This window comes from Orbicella franksi, chromosome 6 (assembly GCF_964199315.1).
Source record: "Orbicella franksi chromosome 6, jaOrbFran1.1, whole genome shotgun sequence".
Lineage (NCBI taxonomy): Eukaryota > Metazoa > Cnidaria > Anthozoa > Scleractinia > Merulinidae > Orbicella > Orbicella franksi.
In genome coordinates this window covers 23397853-23419997 of record NC_138150.1, presented here as the reverse complement: position 1 = coordinate 23419997, position 22145 = coordinate 23397853, and the positions used below count along the sequence as shown (strand labels likewise).

At 39.1% G+C, this 22145-nt stretch overlaps 1 protein-coding gene across 1 annotated transcript in view; it reads left to right on the top strand.

The window, feature by feature from the left end:
- The window catches only part of LOC145491344 (uncharacterized), a 515242-nt gene that overhangs the window by 87999 nt on the left and 405098 nt on the right, over positions 1-22145 (top strand). The window contains exons 9-11 of the mRNA XM_081470516.1: positions 1931-2023; positions 4467-4556; positions 8713-8802. Of these exons, the coding sequence (XP_081326642.1) occupies positions 1931-2023; positions 4467-4556; positions 8713-8802 (273 nt within the window). The remainder of the gene's footprint in view (positions 1-1930; positions 2024-4466; positions 4557-8712; positions 8803-22145) is intronic.

Below are 22145 nucleotides of genomic sequence, written 5' to 3'. Positions count from 1 at the left end.
TAAACGAAAATTTGGGGTGGATTTTGGTTTATACAGTGTCAATTGAATTTTGCGCTCATGGGCAAACTCATAATAACATATCTTCAATACATACAATTTTAGATAGACAAGCGGTTTGCACGTGTGATATAACAAGTCAAGAGAAAATCACGCGATATGACAAGTCAAGAGAAAATGATTTTCTCTTGGACAAGTATATGGTTAAAACAACAAATTAATTTCCGGTGAGGTAATTAACTTTGCCAAATATCTTTAAAGATAATAAGGTGTTAATTTCAGAGAGAGGAACTTTTCAGCGGAGTGCTTTTTATTTTAGTTATTAATCTTTCTTTTGGGTTGGTACATTTCGCTGACCTCCTAGCACATGGACTAACAAGACGGACCTGGTACATGAACTACTTGAATGAACCACCAATGGACTACCCTAAATGTAAACCCCTAAAATTTCTAACACAGAGGTTTAAGAATCAGTTTGTCTGCTTATGTTCCAATCTTCTAGGAACAATTTTTAAACATCATCGCTTCTGCATGCATTGCGTTCCATTTATCTTTAAATGCTAAAGGAAATGCGGTTTTCATTAAATCCAGCCTTTTTCGATGAATTTCGATTAAAGCCAATGTTGGAAACATAGCTATGCATTCCTTTTTCAAAATCATGCTTTTTTCAGAAAATTATGAATTTTTCAATATTTTGAAATTCTCTCAAAATCTGACCTTTTAGAAAAGAAACAAAATCATAGCGTAATAAGGATTTAAATTAAAATATTAAATCAATGAAAAAATTCCCGATAAAGTGATTTGCCTGGGAACCTTTACATTTTATCAGTATTAGTCACGTGACCATGGGCTTGGCCTGATGACATCATCACCAGTGTTACTGATCATGAAAAATTTAAACACATGAAGTAACTCTAAACTAACTAAAAATGATGAGGTAATATGAGAATAAATTTTCCTTAGCAATGGCTCAAAACGTTCAGTTAATGGACCCTTAATCAATCATGGAATATATAGAGTTCACACAATCACGACTTCAGGATATCTGCTTTTCCCGTGCTCACAGGGAGCAGAAGTACTAGAGATCTACAATGTTAAGTATAGGCTTTCATGGATTGATGTTATGCTATGTTCCTCAACAAATGTATTTATTTCAGTGATAAATTTCAAATCCCTAAAAGATCACAAGCTATATATTAGATGAGCATATTTAGCATGTAGCATGGAGAAGTAACTGAAGGTATCTTAATTCCATAGAACCCAATTGATTTTCATGAAAAATGTCATTCAACAATTATTATCTTGTCAAATCATGTGGAATACTGTGTGATACTTTCTTTGAGGTTGTGGGCAGAGTAGGCTAAACTGAAACTACATTCTGCAAGATTGAGTGAGATAACTGTTGTTTTATTATTCCACAAACTGTCAAAGAGATGTATTTTTACAGCAAAATGAAGACAATTCTTGGCTGTAATTGTATATCATAGGAAGCTAGGTAGAGAATTTATAAAAGAGAGTAAATATTTAAAGTGCTGGAAAATAAACCCAAGTATTTCTCTCTGAACATTAGCTCTAGAAAGGAAATGAGGCCCATTTGAGACAAAGGGATTTAATATTTTCACATTGGTGGCCTCTGAATTAAAATTCTCGTTACTCTGCCCATTGAGCTACAAGGCCAGATGGTCATAGGTGAAACCAGCTCCATACCCTGATTTAATTCTTTAATTCTAATTCTCTCCTCTTTTCTCTTCCCTAGTATTCCAAGTACCATAATTAGGCAACTTAATTAGTCAGCGTGCTGTTAAAAGTTTGGTCATGTGATGCAGGTGTTTTTGAAAAGCCTCACTGAAACCCCTGCTTTAAGTCATGTCAATTCCTATCCACTGTAATGATCAACAAGCAGCCATGTAATAAGATCTCTTCTTCTCATCAGATGCAAATGGAGATTCAGCTTCACCATCTTCTTCAGATTACACGGAAGCGGGCAGTGACAGAAAAGGAGATTTAGCAACAGCTGGACCAAGAGGTTTGTGTATCTTCATGTACAGTACATTGTTGACTTTGTAATGGACATGTGTACTGATCATGGTGTACTGAAGAGCAACAAATTGTTTAGGGGAGTGTTTGATTGACCTTGCCCTGGAATGAGAAACTACTGCAGATTATTCCAGAATAGCCATTCTGGCCATACCTTAATAAAACGATAATTCCATTTCTGGAATAATTTAATCCCTGGATGGATTCTCTTTCAGTGATGCATTGAGTTGTCTTCACCTTACGACTCGTGATTTACAAGCTCTCCCAACATCCTGGGTGGTTTATTGTGCTGGTAAATCCATAGAAAGAGTGGTTTATTGCTTAAATACACGAATGACTGATGAAAAGACTGTGTAGCTGTGGGTTTACATATCAGTGTAGAGTGTAAAGTTACCCAAAAATGCACTAAATATTGAAACACTGAAACAGTCTGTTATAGCCAATTATTACAAAGAACTTAAACATATATGGATTTTCTAACGAATTAACCAGTTTCGTTTGTAATCTTTGCATTTCAAACAGATAATGAACCCATGGGTCCTGCGTGATTTAACGCTTATTGAGTGGTTAAACAATCACGGCCCTGAAAATCTGAAAAAATATACTAGGAACTTGTAAACCAAAAAGGCACCACAGCACTAAAGTCTCAGTCAGATTTTGTGAAAGTTTGTTCTATTTTAAAATTGTGTGATTCGGGGTATGGAGGTGAGTGTTAAGGCCTGTTCACAGGCTAGGTTACCCCCATTTAAGTAGACACAGGCCAACGGGGGGTGGGGAGGGGAGGGGACCGTCTATCACACTTAAAACAACTTTGGATTGCTCAAGCAGAAAACAAACCTTGGAGAGCAGAACTGAGAATATATCTTCCTGCCTACAGAAGCGAGCAGGGCTTGAAATGCTTTTCATTAAGGGAACTATGATTTAACTACTCAAGAAGACTCAATTTGTGTCTAACTTTTTATCTGACTGTTTTAAAGCTAGATATAATTTTTTCTAATTTTTTATGTTATTATTGTTGTTTCTTTATTTTAAAGTCCCTAGTTAAGAATTTTCTTTTTATGTGTGTTTTTGCAATCATTAATTTTTGGGAGATGCAGGGGCTTAAATTGTTAGTGCACCGGACTCAGAACTGAGCAACCCTGGCTAGGGTCATTGTGACTGTGTGGTGTTCTTGGGAAAGAACTCTGTACTCTCACAGTCCCTCTCTCCACTGGGTAATATCAATGGGTACCCACAAATTGATGAGGCAACCTGACAGGATAAATAAATAAAATAAAATAAAAAAATAAAAGACTTTATTTAACCTGAAAGGCCAATCAGTGATCACTGGATCACTGGTATTAACTGGCGATCAGCATTTAGATATAAAATACAGCTGTTCATAAAATTGATCTGAGATAGACTCCTATAAGCAACACTCCTATAGCTACAGTGTACGCCATGCTACAGAAGTCAGGGCTATGGCTCCAGTTGGGCTTAAGAGGCTTTCCTTTTTTACCTTTACATCAAAACCAGTTTTAGTGATAATTTTGACCTAATAACATGAAAACTCTGTTGCAATTATAACTTAACCAAAATGTTTGTAAACTACGATTGATGGTGGAAACAGATCACGAACACTGCTTATTAAGTGATAATTTGGTAGTTAAATACTTCTTGCTTGTCATGCAATTATGAAAAAGCAGTTATTTTAAAAACTAATTTGTAACCAGGTGGTTCCATGATTAATATGAAAATGTTACAGTTGGTTAAGAAAAGCTATTAAAAATCTTAAAAACTCAACATTTTGGCTGACATAAGCCCTCCTCAGGGGTAATAAAAAATATAATGAAGTGACAAGTTTATTTAAGATCGGGAAGTTGCTAATAAAAACCAAATATATTAGGAAATTAGTTCTTATCCAATAGAGTCAAGGCTCTGTACTCTTGGGACACGTACATGCTGTCGTCGCAGTTGAGTGGAGTTTTGCACATGTTAATTTCCCAAGCCTCTAAGAGGCATCAGTTCCACCAACTTGTGCTGGTGCGTAATATTGTAGACGATTCCCACGAGATAGGGTGACCAGATTGTAAAAGCAGTTAATGCAATTTAACGGAGTTAACAACAAAGAGCACCTCCGTTCCTGTGGTAGACAGCGGTGTTTCTCCTATATGTGCATACACCAGGACTCCATGTGCTCTTGGACTGAGATGTGTTGGCAGCCTTCACAGCCAGCCATCGGAGCAGTCTCCATCTAGGAGCTGGCTGCCAATAATGGAAGCCCCTGGATGTCTCAGGCGCCAAACCTCCACTTAGCGATGTAGTTGTTAATGAATAAATCGGTGGTCATTTAGCTTGATTAATGAAATGTTATTAACATTAAATAAGTCGGTATACATTGCTCATGACATGAAGAATGACAGTCACACTATTTTAACTTTATATCCTCAAAGATTCTTGTAATAATGGAGCTGTACTGGCAGAAAGACATGTGACCCACTTTGCGGACAAAAAGGACGAGAGTGACAATGATAAAGCAACAGGTAGTTTGTGCTATTTCTGTAACCACGTGGAACTCCGCTTATCCATGCTTTGTCCATGCTTAATCCATGCTTTATCCATGCTTTATCCATGCTTGATCCATGCTTGATCCATGCTTTATCCGTGCTTTATCCATGTTCATCCATGCTTTATCCATGCCTTATCCATGCTTTATCCATGCTTTATTCATGCTTTATCCATGGTCTATCCATTCTTTATCCATGCTCTATCCATGCTTTATTCACGCTTTATCCATGCTTAATCCATGCTTTATCCATGCTTGATCCATGCTTTATCCGTGCTTTATACATGTTCATCCATGCTTTATCCATGCCTTATCCAAGCTTTATCCATGCTTTATTCATGCTTTATCCATGCTTTATCCATTCTTTATCCATGCTCTATCCATGCTCTATCCATGCTTTATTCATGCTTTATCCATGCTTTATCCATGCTTTATCCATGCGTTATTCATGCTTTATCCATGCTTTATCCACGCTTTAGCCATGCTTTATCCATGCTTTATTCATGCTTTATCCATGCTTTATCCATGCTTTATCCATGCTTCATTAATGCTTTACCATGCTTGCTTCATACATTGTCTTATAATTTACAGGGGCGAGGTGGGGAGAAGAGGAATTTTTTTACAAGAAGCAGAATGACCCATTTTCAAAAAGGTTGCTTCATGTTGAGAACAGCAAATAGTGAAATCAGTATCAGTTGTTATTAGCATATAAAAACACACCTGAGATAGAGGCAAGTAACTTTCTTATAGACAAGAGAGCATCTCCATCTTTGAAAAGCATGCTGGAAGAAACTAACTAGACAATGCTTCATGGGGTGGTAATGTTGCCGTCATTAAGACAATGCTGTCACCTTGTCTTGATATCAGTTCAAAAGATAGTAATGGTGACACTGTTGATGATTAGGGATCATTTGCAGACTTTTTAATCACTCAATTTTGTGGAAAAAATTAGTGAGAAGTTTTGGCGCTGAATCCAAGATAGCAGCGACGCGAGCCAATTTCCATTTTGATGGGAATCTGGAAGATTTTAGGTTTTTACAGAGAATTGTATTGAGGCCGTTGATTGCGGAATTTCCAGCTACGACGAGGTCTTGGATCTCGTCGGGTGCGGCGGCTTTTCTTGGTTTTAGTTTGTTCAGGTCACAGGCAAGCCTGAGTTTACAAGATGAGAGATCACTGATTGTAGGTTTCACTCTGTTGTAGAGGTCGCTCAAATCCGTGGTTTGATCTTCATACTCATGGGGATGGTATTTGTCAGCGAGGTTTTTGCCAGTGTTCACGAAGAAGTCATTAATAAGCTCGGCCTTTTCTGTATTGCTGGTGATAAGTTCAGATGATGGGTGCTGCATCAGGCCGATTTGTTTGTGTTTTTTGTGATGCAAGTTCATTACCTCAGTAACTGTGTTCCAGAAGTCTTTTGCGTTTTTGGCTTTCTTAAACTGGTTCAGCCAAAATGTGGATTCCGCTTCGCGTAACATCCTAGTCACTTTGTTTCTTGTTCTTTTTTACTTTCCAGATGGCAGATGTGTTGCTCGTACCGTCGCATTTTCTTAATAATTTATATCGTTTGTTCATCTCCCCTCTGATTTCTCCAGTGACCCAGGGGAGGCTTTCCTTCCTAATTTTGGCTGTTCGGGTGGGTATGTGTGTGTCAAGCACATCTTTAAAAAGTAGTTCCCAGGCGTGAGTGACATCGTCTATATCGTCGAATAGCGACGCGACCCACCACGGTACATCTTGTAGATCTTTTTGAAGGGATTTTTTGTCGAGTCTCCTATAGTTTCGTACTCTTTTGATCGAGAAACCAGGGCTTTTAGTTTTCATTTTGTAAGTGATAAAAATCATCTTGTGGTCTGCGATACTTAGGTCTAAGACGCCTGAGTTTGATACCTTGGGCGGATTGTTTACAATAGCAAGGCCAATGGTTGACTTGGTTGTTTGAGTCACCCTAGTTGGATTGCTAATTACGTTTTTGCAGCCGTGTGTATTTAAAATCGTGAGTAGTTTCTTTCCCATGGGGTTTGAAGTGGCTGTGGAATTTGCATTTGACACATCGGCGTTGAGATCGCCTACGATGACAAGGTTTTTCCGTGTCATTTGCACTTTGCCAAGTGTTTCATCGAATTTGTCGAGAAAAGAAGAGTCGTCAGGAGGTCTGTATAAACAGCCGATTAAGAGTCGTTGTGAGTTTAGAAGGAGTTCGGCCCAGATTGCTTTGATGTCGTCTGACATATACTTATGAATAATATAGACTTCCAAGTTCTCTTTGTAATATAAAGCGCAGCCTCCCCACGGGGATGCATTCGGTCTGTCCTGTCGTATGATTTTGTAGCCGTTGATTGAAATTTCTCTGTCGTCAATTTCAGCATTTAGGTGCGCTTCCGTTACAGCCAGGAAATCCACTGGCGAATACTCCAATAATATCTTTATTTCCCGAATATGTCTGACCAGGTCGCAGATGTTCAGGTGGGCAATCGAGACATCCTTAGTTTGGAGGCCATTTTTCAGTGGTATTAATGAATCAAGCTCTATTCCTTTGCAAGGGTCGCTCGTTATGCTTGCACTCTTGCTGGTAGCAGGCGCTAGGCATCTCACACAGGTCCATTTAAAAGTTCTGTCTTTGTGGAAACAGTTGTATTGACTTGGGGAGACATTTCCACATTTAATGTGCCACATGTTTTGGCAGTGGTTGCATTTAACGGCTCGATGATTTCGTGCGATGGTTCGGTTGCAACCAGGGCATTTCGCTGGATTATTACCTTCGCCCGCAGGGCCAGGGTTTGGTGAGACGTCGCCAGAAGAAGCACTCCTTGTTAATTGAAAGCTGGAATCGGCGTTGGCATAGTATGAAAGTCGAGAAGATAGGAAGCGCTTTCTACGTGCACCGCTACCGGCCCAATGGCGGCTCAACTGCAGAACCTGTGCGGCAACATTGGTGGAGCCGGTGCTATTAACGGACTTTGTTAAGACGTGTAGAGTTGAGCCAAGCTGTGAGATGTCCGTTACTTGGGACTTTGGTCCGTTTTCGGGGTGAAAAACTAAAGTAGAAGCGAGCAATAACACTGTTATGGCGGAGCGAGCGAAAACACGTCTGCCCTCCATGACTCGTACCAAGTATCTTTGTTTTGTCTTTATGTAAAATGTAACTTACAAGATGTGAATCTGTACAAAAAGTAAGAAGTCTAACAGAATGAGCAAGCAGGAGTCCCAGTGCAGAAATTTTCCAACTGACTACGCTCTTTCACCGTGTTAGTCACCCAGAACTCCAAGTGGCCAACTTGTGTCTACATGCTATTTATCCACAAGGGTACAGGACTTATGTTCTTGGATCTGAGACTCACACTCAAAGTTTGCTGGCAACCTCGTTCCCAGCGTCTCTGATCTTCCCACCACCTGGAGTGAGATGAGAGACCCTGGAAACAAGGTTGGTTTGCTGACTGTCTGAGTCCCAGGGCTCACTACAACCTTTCTCGAGATGGATGACCATTTTACGGGAAGCGAGGCCAGAGGCGGAGAATGCAGGGGGTTGTGGTCAAGTTTTTTGTACAGTTTACAGAGATGACTTGAAAGTTACAAGAGTAAAGGAAAACAATGTTATTTTTAGATCCTGTTGTGTTATGTAAAGAAATATATCTAAAACGTAAAGTTCACTACAAGTTAATACACAATGTGATTTTTTTGGATTATGCAACCAAAAAATGTCATGTTTTATAGGGGGTGGGTCATGTAATTCTTCACCTTCATTGAGGGGTGGGTCACTCTGTTGTGTGCCAAATGGTAGGGGTGGGTCAAGTGTGTTCTATCCAGCACATTTTCAAATGCTCTGGCCCACCTTGGATTTTATTTGATAATCCTCTTCATTTTAAACCATTTCTCTGTTCCTACTTAGGTTGTATTTATACTCTTTTATTTACATCTTTTTATTGTAAATTCAAACGGATGTTTTGAATTCTATTTTTAATGAAGACCGTTATTAAACGAAGACCATGTTAAGTAATTTTCTGCCCAAATGTCATACCCTGATGCCCTTCTGATAAAAAAACCTCACTGAAACCCCTTCTTTAAGTCATGTCAATTCCTATCCACTTTAATGAAACATGTAGCCATGTAATAAGATCTCTCCTTCTCATCAGATGCAAGTGGAGATAAAGCTTCACCATCCTCTTCAGATCACACAGAAGCAGACAGTGACAGAAAAGGAGAGTTGGCAACAGGACCAAGAGGTTTGTGTTTCTTCATGTTCAATACATGCTGACTTTGTAATGCAGGTTTGCACTGATCATGGTGCAGAAGAGCAACAAAACTGTTTAGGAGAGAGTTTGATTGACCTTGTTCTGGAATAAGGGTATAGTCCAGATTTTCCAGATTAGCCATTCTGACCTTAAATACCTCAATAAAACCCCTTAAACAATAATTCAATTTCTGGAATAATTTAATCCTTGGATGGATTCTCCTTCAGTGATGCATTGAGCTGTTTTCTTCTGTATAAAGGTTAGCAAAGGCTTAAACCTAGACCATTTGTGATTACATGTATCAAACTCTATCAGTGGATCACAAAATTAAAATCAATGATGTATATTAATGTAAGTTTAATTGGTCTGCATCAGATTTGCTTAAGGGCTTTCCGATATAAATTTCTTTTGATTGTCTGTACTGGGTAACAACATGTTTAAAGCTCAGGCACCTGACTACGTCTTTTTCTACTGCACCTGTGTATATTTTTCTAGTATGACAAAGAAATCATACAAATATTGATTTTTTGATGTGACTGAAAATACTACTTCCAGTGTTGCAATCACAGATAGAGATTCTCTAAGATTTTTTTGCCTACTTACTGTTGATTTAGAAAATCAATAACACGACAGCAAGTGGGTTTGTAGCGTGAGCAGTAATGAACTTTAACATTTCAACCCTGATGAAGGTGGACACAAGCCATCGAAAATTTAGAACTGAAAAGAAAATTAACAGATCAGAAAAAAAAATCTGAGAGCTTGAATTTTTGTAACAATAGCAAATACAGCATTTGAATTCTCCTCAATTCTCCAGTACGTTTCCTGTCTTAAAAATTTCATTATCACCTTCGGGAAATGCTTTGTTAGCTTCTATTGTTCGTAATCAAGACTTTTTGGAGACTTTCATGTGACAATCTTCTCAATGTAAATTATTTCTGCCGTCAGACATGCTTACCTTACTAGCTTCGAGATAATACAGCATTCCCTGTTGCATTCTTCCTCTGGGTGACATTTTAAAAGATGTTAAAAGAATTGTCCAGGATCGATTAACATTTTGGCTTTTAAGCATCATATAGCTTAAAAGAGTTTGATTTGAGCATCATTGCTTTTAAGATTTCGATGTCCATATTTCCCAGCTTAAAAACTTTCCGTTTTTTGACTCCACAAAGATATCCACAAAGGTATCTTTGTGTAAAGCTTGAATGAAAACCATTATCATGCTGCCAAATGTGTCCTTAAGACTAGACTCTATGACAAAAATAATACTTGATCCTTGAAAAGGAAGCAATTTTCTGAGTGAACCCTGTCTTGGATCATTGATCCTGATCTGGATCATTCCAAAAGAATATTGCGTCCCTTTTATCAAATGAAGCAGCCACCATTTTTGAGTTATTTTTTTGTAAAAAAAAAATACGTCTTAGTCGGCGCGTCGGGTGTGTTGCGGGTCAATGGGGGAGTGAGTGAGAGATGTATGTATGTCACACCAATCAGATTGGACATACTGTAAACAGCCAATCAAATTTGTTGTTGTGAAGGTAAATAGTATGTGAGGAGATTTGATCCCGATACAGTTCAGAACGGCCATATTTATTCTTGTATAAAAGAGGAGGAATTATTCATGTGTTGGGCTTATTTCGACATCTTCTGAGGCGAGGATTTTGTGGGCGGGTTTGATAAACATTTGCAATTGGATAATCAGTCAAAGAAACAGTGTTTGGCCTATAACTACGAGCATGCAATGAAGGGTGAGCTTTTCCCATTAGATAAAGTTTTCAATTAAATGAGTCTTAGCCGCTCTGCTACTAGGTTTACGATTTGAATGATAAGAACAACTGTATTTTAGGGGAGTGGAATGCACTACTGGAAATTTGATGAGGTTGCGACCAGGTTTAAATCGTTTGCATGTTGCATTGAAAGCTAAATATTGCTGCAGAGTTCGTAGTAAGTGCTCCGGGCGTGTAGTCAATGTCAGCATCCATTGACAAGTTTCACTGTGAAAAGCGAAGAGACTACAATTAATTTGGTCAACAGAACAAAAAGATATTATTCTGTGACGATTTTACAATTGTAATGGTTCTTGTTTACCACTGGAATGAGAAGATACGTTTGAGATGAAACTAAATCTTTTCTCTTCAATGTTATCAGGGTTTTCGCTTTTTGACATTAATGGCCAGCACGAGTTGCAGTAGGAGAAAAAGGAAATTGTTTTCGTTCATGATAAGTTTAGTCGGGTATATGAACTCTTGGGCGTTTTATTGTATTAAACACAAGGACTTTGGTAATTGAAAAATAAGGACTGCCGTGTATGTTGCCGGTTTGTGATTTTTAGTGCGGTTTGGAGCGGAGTGTGACAGTTAGATACATACATTGGGTTTTTTTAGAGTGCACAATGTTCAGTGTAATGGTGGCTAGTTATGAACGAGATGAGTCTTGAGTTTTGAAGCAGTTCATGGTTCATGAGTTAGTAGTATGCAAATGGCACAAGATATTTTTAACCGCGCGGCCATGGGCCGAGCGCGGTTCTAAGTTTACCCGTGGTTTATTTTTTTTTTTTGTCGGTGACCAGACGCAGACCGCCGCTCGGCCAAATTCCGAGTCACGCAACGTGTGATGTTTTTTCCGCCAGAAGCTGTTAAAACATTAACACACGGATAATTTTACGGATATTGTTTCCTTTGTTGTGGGTAAAATATATTTTCTTTTGGTTTTATCGAAGCGTTGGATTCAAAGGGATTAATAAATACGCTAAAAAAAGGTATTACGTCAGCCATGGAATGCGTTAACGTTGCAGCTTTCACTTTCGCTACGTGACTAATAAGATCGTGTTTACTTTGCAAGTTTATTTCGCCAGAAGCGACGGTCATTAATTTATTTGCAAGTTTGCGAGTATTTCTTGTGGTTTTAGGCAAATGAAGTAAATTCTTTGGCTCTTTCATCGCAGCGAGTTCATAGATCGGAAGGAAAATGAAATATTTGCAAGCCAAGCAAAGAACATGTCAGGACATGCAATGATTACGTCATTGGTAGGGAAATAACCACCGTACTAAAGATAGCCGTCGATAACGCAATTCTTGAATTATGTGACTCGTGTGACTTCTTTGCTAGCCCTTTACTCAAGGAAAATATTAAATTTAAACTTGACTTTTAAGAAAGAAAGCTGTTGTTAATAGTGTTCGTATCTTCATGCCCATACATATCCCAAAGAAAGTTCCAGATTAACACTATTACGTCATCGGAGATTTCGCAACGGCTACGACTGATGGTGCAATAGTACAGTCTGTGTTGATCAAGTGATGTGATGTCTACAGTAATCAATGAATCATCAAGGATTACTTTCGAATGTACACTGCGTTGCAACTGTAGTGCTAAGAAAACAGTTAAATTTTAAAAGCGCGGTTTTAAGATCTAACAGATCTTCTTGTTAACCGCGCGGCCATGGGCCGAGCGCGGTTCTAGGTTTACCCGTGGTTTATTATTTTTTTTTTTTGTCGGTGACCAGACGCAGACCTCCGCTCGGCCAAATTCCGAGTCACGCAACGTGTGATGTTTTTTCCGCCAGAAGCTGTTAAAACATTAATACACGGATAATTTTACGGATATTGTTTCCTTTGTTGTGGGTAAAATATATTTTCTTTTGGTTTTATCGAAGCGTTGGATTCAAAGGGATTAATAAATACGCTAAAAAAAGGTATTACGTCAGCCATGGAATGCGTTAACGTTGCAGCTTTCACTTTCGCTACGTGACTAATAAGATCGTGTTTACTTTGCAAGTTTATTTCGCCAGAAGCGACGGTCATTAATTTATTTGCAAGTTTGCGAGTATTTCTTGTGGTTTTAGGCAAATGAAGTAAATTCTTTGGCTCTTTCATCGCAGCGAGTTCATAGATCGGAAGGAAAATGAAATATTTGCAAGCCAAGCAAAGAACATGTCAGGACATGCAATGATTACGTCATTGGTAGGGAAATAACCACCGTACTAAAGATAGCCGTCGATAACGCAATTCTTGAATTATGTGACTCGTGTGACTTCTTTGCTAGCCCTTTACTCAAGGAAAATATTAAATTTAAACTTGACTTTTAAGAAAGAAAGCTGTTGTTAATAGTGTTCGTATCTTCATGCCCATACATATCCCAAAGAAAGTTCTAGATTAACACTATTACGTCATCGGAGATTTCGCAACGGCTACGACTGATGGTGCAATAGTACAGTCTGTGTTGATCAAGTGATGTGATGTTTACAGTAATCAATGAATCATCAAGGATTACTTTCGAATGTACACTGCGTTGCAACTGTAGTGCTAAGAAAATAGTTAAATTTTAAAAGCGCGGTTTTAAGATCTAACAGATCTTCTTGTTATTTTTAGTTACAAAGGGTAACTTGATACTTTTGTTTTTCATAAGGAGTAAATTCAATTAGAGCTGACAAATCGTCACCACTTGTTCCCACGAGATGTTTGCTATTTTTAGTTACAAATGGTAACTTGACACTTGTTTTTTACAAGGGAGTAAATTTAATTACAGCTGACGAATCGTCACCACTTGTTCCCATGAAATGTTTAAACAAACAAAACAAGATATTGCTAATTTTAGTTACAAATGGTAACTTAACACTTGTTTTTTTACATGGGAGTAAATTCAGTTAGAGCTGACAACTTATCGCCTCTTATTTCCAGGATATTAAACAAAAAAGAAGTTAACTTCTTCGGACAGTTTTTGAGTTATTTTTTGTAAAAGAAAAATACCTCTTAGTCGGCGCGTTGGGTATGTTATGGACGGGTCAATGAGTGAGTGAGTGAGTGAGTGAGTGAGTGAGTGAGTGAGTGAGTGAGTGAGTGAGTGAGTGAGTGAGTGAGTGAGTGAGTGAGTGAGTGAGTGAGTGAGTGAGTGAGTGAGTGAGTGAGTGAGTGAGTGAGTGAGTGAGTGAGTGAGTGAGTGAGTGAGTGAGTGAGTGAGTGAGTGAGTGAGTGAGTGAGTGAGTGAGTGAGTGAGTGAGTGAGTGAGTGAGTGAGTGAGTGAGTGAGTGAGTGAGTGAGTGAGTGAGTGAGTGAGTGAGTGAGTGAGTGAGTGAGTGAGTGAGTGAGTGAGTGAGTGAGTGAGTGAGTGAGTGAGTGAGTGAGTGAGTGAGTGAGTGAGTGAGTGAGTGAGTGAGTGAGTGAGTGAGTGAGTGAGTGAGTGAGTGAGTGAGTGAGTGAGTGAGTGAGTGAGTGAGTGAGTGAGTGAGTGAGTGAGTGAGTGAGTGAGTGAGTGAGTGAGTGAGTGAGTGAGTGAGTGAGTGAGTGAGTGAGTGAGTGAGTGAGTGAGTGAGTGAGTGAGTGAGTGAGTGAGTGAGTGAGTGAGTGAGTGAGTGAGTGAGTGAGTGAGTGAGTGAGTGAGTGAGTGAGTGAGTGAGTGAGTGAGTGAGTGAGTGAGTGAGTGAGTGAGTGAGTGAGGAGCGAGCGAGTGATGTATGTATGTATGTCACACCAATCAGATTGGATCTACTATAAACAGGCAATCAAATTTCTTGTTGTAAAGGTAAATGGTATGTGAGAAGATTTGATCCCGATAGAGTTCAGAACGGCCATGTTTATTCTTCTATAAAAGAGGAGGAAGTATTCATATATTGGGTTTACTTCGACATTTTCTGTGGGTTAGGCTGAGGATTTTAGTTAAATGAACGAGGTGAGCCTTGAGGTTTGAAACAATTCGTAAGTTAGTGGTATGCAAATGAACGGTATATTTTCATTTTTAGTTACAAAGGTAACTTGATACTTTTGTTTTTCACAAGGAGTAAATTCAATTAGAGGTCACGAATCGTCGCGTCTAGTTCTTAGGACATGTTTTAGAGGGGACAAGACTTCAGATTTGAAACAGTTCTAACGTTTACGATAGTAAGTGCGGGTAACGATTGTTTTGTTCCTGTTGCATGCAAATTAACGAGATATTTTTGTTTTTTAGTTACAAAGTGTAATTTGACATTCTTGTTTTTCACAAGGGAGTAAATTCAATTAGAGCGGACGAATCGTCACCACTCTTTCCCACGAGTTGCTTGCTATCTTTAGTAACAAATGGTAACTTAATACTTTTGTTTTTTATATGAGAGTAAATTCAATTAGAGCTGACAAGTTATCGGCTATTGTTCCCAGGATATTAAACAAAAAAATATTTCATTTCTGGACGGTTTTTACGTCTCTGCAGTAGAAGTTTAATAGTTTTATTTGATGACATTCATTTCAGTCCGATATTTTTAGAGGTAAAAAGTATGAAAACTCTTGAAATGTTCTTTGAAGACTGCGCGGCACCAAGTTAAAGTGCAATTTAATTAAATCAGACTTTCAACGTGTCGGAGGTTTCTTTCTCTTTCTTTCTATTTTCAGTGAAGTTGTGTAGTGTTGTGTTGTGTTGTGTAAAAAGGGTAAACGTATGACTCGTATAAAATGCGAAAAAGTCTCTAAATTAACTTGAGTATTTTTCTTTCTTGGTGTACATCACAACCAAAAAAACTTGTCAAATTAACCAAATCGTTACTGTAAACAGCTCCATGAATGCTCCTATCTCCGACACTTTACACAAAAAAATAACTCGCCTATGTTTATTTGCTGTTTTACAAAAGGCTGCAATTTGAAGAGGCAGTTTCATCATTATTCCGGATTGTTTCAATATTCAGCTCTCCTGTAAGATTCTTCCGAAAATTAGAAACAGATTGAGAAAGCTTCCAAGTGGCTATCTCTAAAACGGGGAACGGGGAACGGGGAACGGGGAACGGGGAACGGGGAACGGGGAACGGGGAATCTCTAAAAGGGGAAATCTATAAAAGGGGGAATCTCTAAAAGAGGGAATCTCTAAAAGGGGGAATCTTTAAAAGCGGGAATCTTTTAAACGGGGAATCTTTAAAAGCGGGAATCTTTAAAAGCGGAAATCTTTAAAAGTGGGAATCTTTTAAATGGGGAATCTTTAAAAGCGGGAATCTTTAAAAGCGGGAATCCTTAAAGTGGGAATTTTTAAAAGCGGGAATCATTAAAAGCAGGAATCATTAAAAGCGGTAATCTTTAAAAGAGGGAATCATTACAACTGAGAATCTTTAAAAGTGGGAATCTTCAATGCTTATGGCCTGCGAACATGCTCTCAAGTGGGAAATTTGCGAAACGAAATTGCAACGCTCGGCTCGGCTTCCCTTCGCTCGCAAATATTTCTTTTCGTCCGTTCCACACGCTCTCGCTAGAACGCCTGTTCGCAGGACAAAATACCTTTTAATAAATGTTTTTAAAAACCAGGTAAAGTTTATTATTAGTAGTTATTACTGCCTCTGACATTCCGCCATCTAGCCATTTTACAGGAAATGTCACAGGAACGCGCAAAAGTCAAGTTTAAAAACTGATTTCCTCAGGGAAAATCTCTGTCAGGTTATATCTGTCAGAATATATATCTCAGGTTTATATGTATATGCCACTTTGTTCCACACGTTGGTCGATGAAAGAAAAACAACAATACGGGATTGTTATTCGCTGACGAACAAATTTGAACCTACATTTTATCCGGACTTGTTCTTTGTGACCACTTTCGCTAAGATGTCGCGACAAGATCGGTTGTCATCGTTCACTGTGCTAAAACATACCTGGTGAGGCGTTCAATTTCAATTGTTGACAGCCCTAGGTTGTTTAACTTTTTGAAAATTTTGCCGATATGTGCTGAAGTTTATTACAGCGTCAGTTTACAGACATTTAGATTGTCTTCCATTGAGGAAATTTCAAACTCCATTACAATAATTTTCTAGTTACAAAAAAATTGAATGGCGGGCGACCTGGGAAACCATATGAATGCATGAATCGCCAACTGCTCGCGGGAGGTTTGATTCAAGGCGTCGCATCGGTGGTAAGGAGAGTTTCATGCCAGTTTTTCACAATACTTCCTAAAGAAATTCATTTGTTCTAGTCAGAGATTTTGGCGGTAATTTGCTCAGTATAATCAGTGATTCCTTGCTAATCCAGACCGCTCTTTGCGCCATGCCGTCAGGTGGAGAGGAATTTAAAGTTCCTCTGCCATTTACCTTTCGAAAGAAAAAGGTCGCTAAGTTCCAAGGTCTTCCACATTTTAAGTGGGATGACCTCGGCACACAAGTTGTTATCGAACAAGGTTCATTTAGTGCCGTATTAACAACTAAATGTTCCCAGAACGCTCGCGAATCAGTAGACGTCGTATTGAAGAAACTGCTCTCGTCCTCTGCGGGCTTTGTTGAAGCTTTTGCCAAAGACGCCACGTTGTTGTCACAGCTACGCCACGAAAACATCGTCCAGTTCAAAGCTGTTTGCCAGGACCCCATGGCAATTATGCTAGAGTACGTGTATTTCGATATTGAAGTTTTCGGCGGTGAAGGAAAGCTGAACTCGTTAAACGAGTTAATGTACCTTATCGACAGTCAAGACTGCAATGGAATAGAGGGCACATTTATGGATAAGATTCCCGCTGATGTTGCAGGAGGACTGCTCTACTTGCACGAAAATGGAATAGCGCACAGGGACTTAAAATGTGTTGGTTAGCAATCACCACTATCGTGAGGAGACGGATCGAAATAAGATAGCTTACGCGTGGAAACACGAGCCCGTGATATCCAAACGAGATCTGTACGTCACTCCTGAAGTAAAAATATAGATAGAACCTTTAGGGCTTAGAACATAGGCACATATCGTTGCCAGGGTTGTTAGTTTTGTTCTGTTGTTTTGGAGTGCTTGACGAAATCCTGCTTTCTGGTTTAATTTACGATAAAGGCAGATATTGTTCAGTCGCCATCAATTTGCAGGAGCTGGGAAAACACTAAGAAAACGCTAAGAATATACTGTTATGAAAATTTGTTATTTGCTTTTGTGGTTTAGAATAAATTAAATTATCGTTTTGTCTACAGGAAAAAAAAGCACAAGATTAATATCAGGAGTGAGGAGTGTAAAAAATTTACAGATTTCCCCTTTTAGAGATTCCCCCTTTTAGAGCTTCCCCCTTTTAGAGCTTCCCTCTTTTAGAGCTTCCCCCTTTTAGAGATTCCCCCTTTTAGAGATTCCCTCTTTTAGAGATTCCTCCTTTTAGAGATTCCCTCTTTTAGAGATTCCCCCTTTTAGAGATTCTCCCTTTTAGAGATTCCCTCTTTTAGAGTTCCCCCTTTTACAGATTCCCCCTTTTAGAGATTCCCTCTTTTAGAGATTCCCCCTTTTACAGATTCCCTCTTTTAGAGATTCCCCGTTTTAGAGATTCCCCTTCTTAGAGATTCCCTCTTTTAGAGATTCCCCCTTTTAGAGATTCCCCCTTTTAGAGATTCCCCGTTTAAGAGATTCCCCGTTTTAGAGATTCCCCATTTTAGAGATTCCCCCTTTTAGAGATTCCCCCTTTTAGAGACTCCCCCTTTTAGAGCTTCCCCCTTTTAGAGACTCCCTCTTTTAGAGATTCCCCCTTTTAGAGATTCCCTCTTTTAGAGATTCCCCCTTTTAGAGATTCCCTCTTTTAGAGATTCCCCCTTTTAGAGATTCTCCCTTTTAGAGATTCCCTCTTTTAGAGATTCCCCCTTTTAGAGATTCCCTCTTTTAGAGATTCCCCCTTTTAGAGATTCCCCCTTTTACAGATTCCCCCTTTTAGAGATTCCCTCTTTTAGAGATTCCCCCTTTTAGAGATTCCCTCTTTTAGAGATTCCCCCTTTTAGAGATTCCCCTTCTTAGAGATTCCCTCTTTTAGAGATTCCCCCTTTTAGAGATTCCCCCTTTTAGAGATTCCCCGTTTAAGAGATTCCCCGTTTTAGAGATTCCCCGTTATAGAGATTCCCCCTTTTAGAGATTCCCCATTTTAGAGATTCCCCCTTTTAGAGCTTCCCCCTTTTAGAGACTCCCTCTTTTAGAGATTCCCCTTTTAAAGATTCCCCCTTTTAGAGATTCCCTCTTTTAGAGATTCCCCCTTTTAGAGATTCCCCCTTTTATAGATTCCCCCTTTTAGAGATTCCCCCTTTTAGAGATTTCCTCTTTTAGAGATTCCCCCTTTTATAGATTCCCCCTTTTAGAGATTCCCCCTTTTAGAGATTCCCCCTTCTAGAGATTCCCCCTTTTAGAGATTCCCTCTTTTAGAGATTCCCCCTTTTAGAGATTCCCCCTTTTATAGAGATTCCCCCTTTTAGAGATTCCCCCTTTTAGAGATTCCCCCTTTTATAGATTCCCCCTTTTAGAGATTCCCCCTTTTAGAGATTCCCCGTTCCCCGTTTCCCGTTCCCCTTTCCTCTATTCCTCGTTCCCCGTTTTAGAGATAGCCCTTCCAAGTAGCTGGTGAAGGTGAGTGGACGTCATATCCAGTGCATTTATGTCCAGCTTTTCCAGATTACAAATGGGTTTGTTTACGCAACTCTTGTCATTGAATCGGCTTGCGCGCCGTCTACTAACGATTTGTAAAAAATCTCGGCAACGAGCGAGTAACTCAGATAGCAGACAAAGAAAGATGTGTTAAAAAACAGATTTTTTTCGAACTACTTTGTGTTAGTTGTAGTTATTTCACCAGTTGAGTTCTCCAAAATTGTTTTTGCGGTGTGCAATTTCGTGCGAAGTTGAAGTTTTACTACAAAAAGAATTTCTGTCAGTCGTTGCTTTTCTACCGTAAATTGAATAGCAGAAAGGGAGGAAATTAGTTAAGTGTATTCCACAGAAATTCTTCTAAATACAGCAACGATCAGAGAGGTAAACTCGACTGAAATTGACTCAAATTTTACGGCGAGAGAAACACAGGATTTCGCGCCACCACAGCGCCAACTACAAACAATTAAGCAAACTCTCACAACCTCAAAACAGTCAATTGAATTTAGTTACAGTGACTTTCCTTGCCATTTTAAAGTGAACAGAGATAAACTTGCGTTGACTAATCGTCGATGGATGTGTAAAACAGGTGAAAGATTGACGATTACCGCTAACTTTTAGGAGCGAAATTTAGGCAGCGGGAAAAAAATCCGGCTTGTGGGCCGTATCGTAAAAAGCTGGACCGGTCACGTGCGTATGATTAGCCAATCAAATTCTAGGATTTAGGATTCCGGCCCGCTGAGATGCTTGAGAAAAAAATAATACTTCATATTTTACAGAATTGTGTGTGTTTTGGAAAAAAGCCCTCACTCCCCCCCACCCCTCCTCTTGCTCAAGGTCTGGATCCGCCACTGATATGTGCAAAGCGTCTTTATAACCTTCATTTGTACAATGTTAATCTTAAATTTAGAAAAGGTCAGCGCCGGTATAATAAAATGTGAAATGACCACAAAGAAAAGAGTTAAAAAACCAACAAGAAATTAACCACAAATCTTATACAGAACACAGATGAAAAGCCACTTCTGTCCCCATAGAGCAACAGAGGAAAGAACTGTCTGAACACCGGATAACGATTACAGATGTCATGCACCATATGGGGCACCCGCTGTATACCCGGATGTTTGGAATACATTCCGTTTATACCAGAATTGGGATGATACATGTAATAGCTGAATCAAACAGACAAACAGACACCGCGTAATTCCTTTACTTTTATTCCAGAATGAGGTCAATCAAAAATGAAATGCACACTAAGTACGGTTGTTGGGAATAAGCACAAAATTGTCCTGGCTATTGTAACCTTTACATAGGCTGTAGATACCAGTAGTCTACAGGGATGGTAAAGTACAATCATATTGCTCCTAAATTTGAACTTAACTTGCTCTTGGGAACAATATGCTAAATAGATCATTACAGTGCACTGTAATACTACTTAGTAACTTTAGTACAGTTACATACTTAAGGCATTTTCTAATTCTATTTTTGCCGTAACTGTCAAATGTCTTACATGATCATTGGCTGATTTCTATTGTCAATTTAACCATTGATTCATGCTTTCGCTGGTCTAGTCCCTTAACTCTCTGTTAACTTCTACTCTCTACTGAACCCTGGTGCAAGAGGAGAGAATCAATGATACCTTGCATTTTCGCCCCTGAAAAATAGAAATTAATATAGCAGCGTGGAGCTAGTAGGATCTGTTGACATAATGGGGGGTCAGCAATAGTTGTTTTTCTGTGGTGAACCATATTTTAGTTTAGTCATCATGTCTCATTACCCTAGTCTCGATTTCCGCCTTTCTCTCGGGTCTGGTCCCCGAGTGTCCTCCCCAAGGAGGAAGAGTCCGGGCTCCTTTCCCGAACAGCAACTGGTAATCGAGGCTACACATCAGGAGGAGGCTGAGAAGGGATTGGGGCACTGAACAAATCCTCATGCAAAAGTGGTGGACTTGTTTATTGAAAATTTTTAACGTGCATATATCATATAATCATACCTTGATTTACGCTTGGCTTAGTTTTTACACCCGTTTTCATTCTTGCTCCCATAAGAACTATTTTTCGGCATGCCATCTCTCGAAAATTTAAGCACAACTGGTTTTTCTACGATCGAACTCAAATTTAGTCATGAAAGATGGATTTATTTGACATCAAACTAAAGTTGAGAGTATTAAGAAGTCAAGCCGTGAGAGTTAAAGCGACTGTTTTGAATGCGGACCAATTCAACCTGAAGTCACTACTCAGACTATTGAGAGCTGATTGACTGCACTCAAGTCGTTCAGAATCATATATCCCGTAAATTGGGAAACATGCAAGGTCCCCAGGAAAAATTGCCTATTTCACAGTTTAAATGGTGTTTCAGCTGTTAAAATAGCATCTATTCTCCGCCATGCACGTAACATGAATACGGGTGTAGCAAGCAAAAATTTAGTTGTATACATATTACAATGAATAACAACGCTAGAAAACGTCATCTTGACATCATTATCAAGTAAGAAATAAAAAATAATTGTGAGGTTCGTTTTTTATATAAATTATGTGCAAGTGAGGAATGAATTTTAAACAGAGATATATTTGTGCTATTATTTGATATTTTGTAATTACCACCTAGTTCCGTCTTTCAAAGGCAAGTATCAAAATGAACAGAGCTTACTACACTGACTCTGCTTTAACAGATTCGCCCGTAAATTATCTTTTAGACAAGGGAGCAGATGCGTCTTTGAAAGACCAGTATGGAAGGAACTTACTGCACCATGCTTCAGCGGGTGGTAATGTCGCCATGATCGAAACAATGCTGTCACGTGGTTTTGATATCAATTCAAAAGATAGTAATGGTGACACTCCCTTGATGATCGCGGCTTTCACTGGCAAGATGGAGGCCGTAAAGCATCTTTTAGACAAGGGAGCAGATGCGTCTTTGAAAGGCCACTATGGAAGGAACTTACTGCACCGTGCTTGAGAGGGTGGTACTGTCGCCATGATCGAAACAATGCTGTCACGTGGCCTTGATAGCAATTCAAAAGATAGTAATTGGTGACACTCCCTT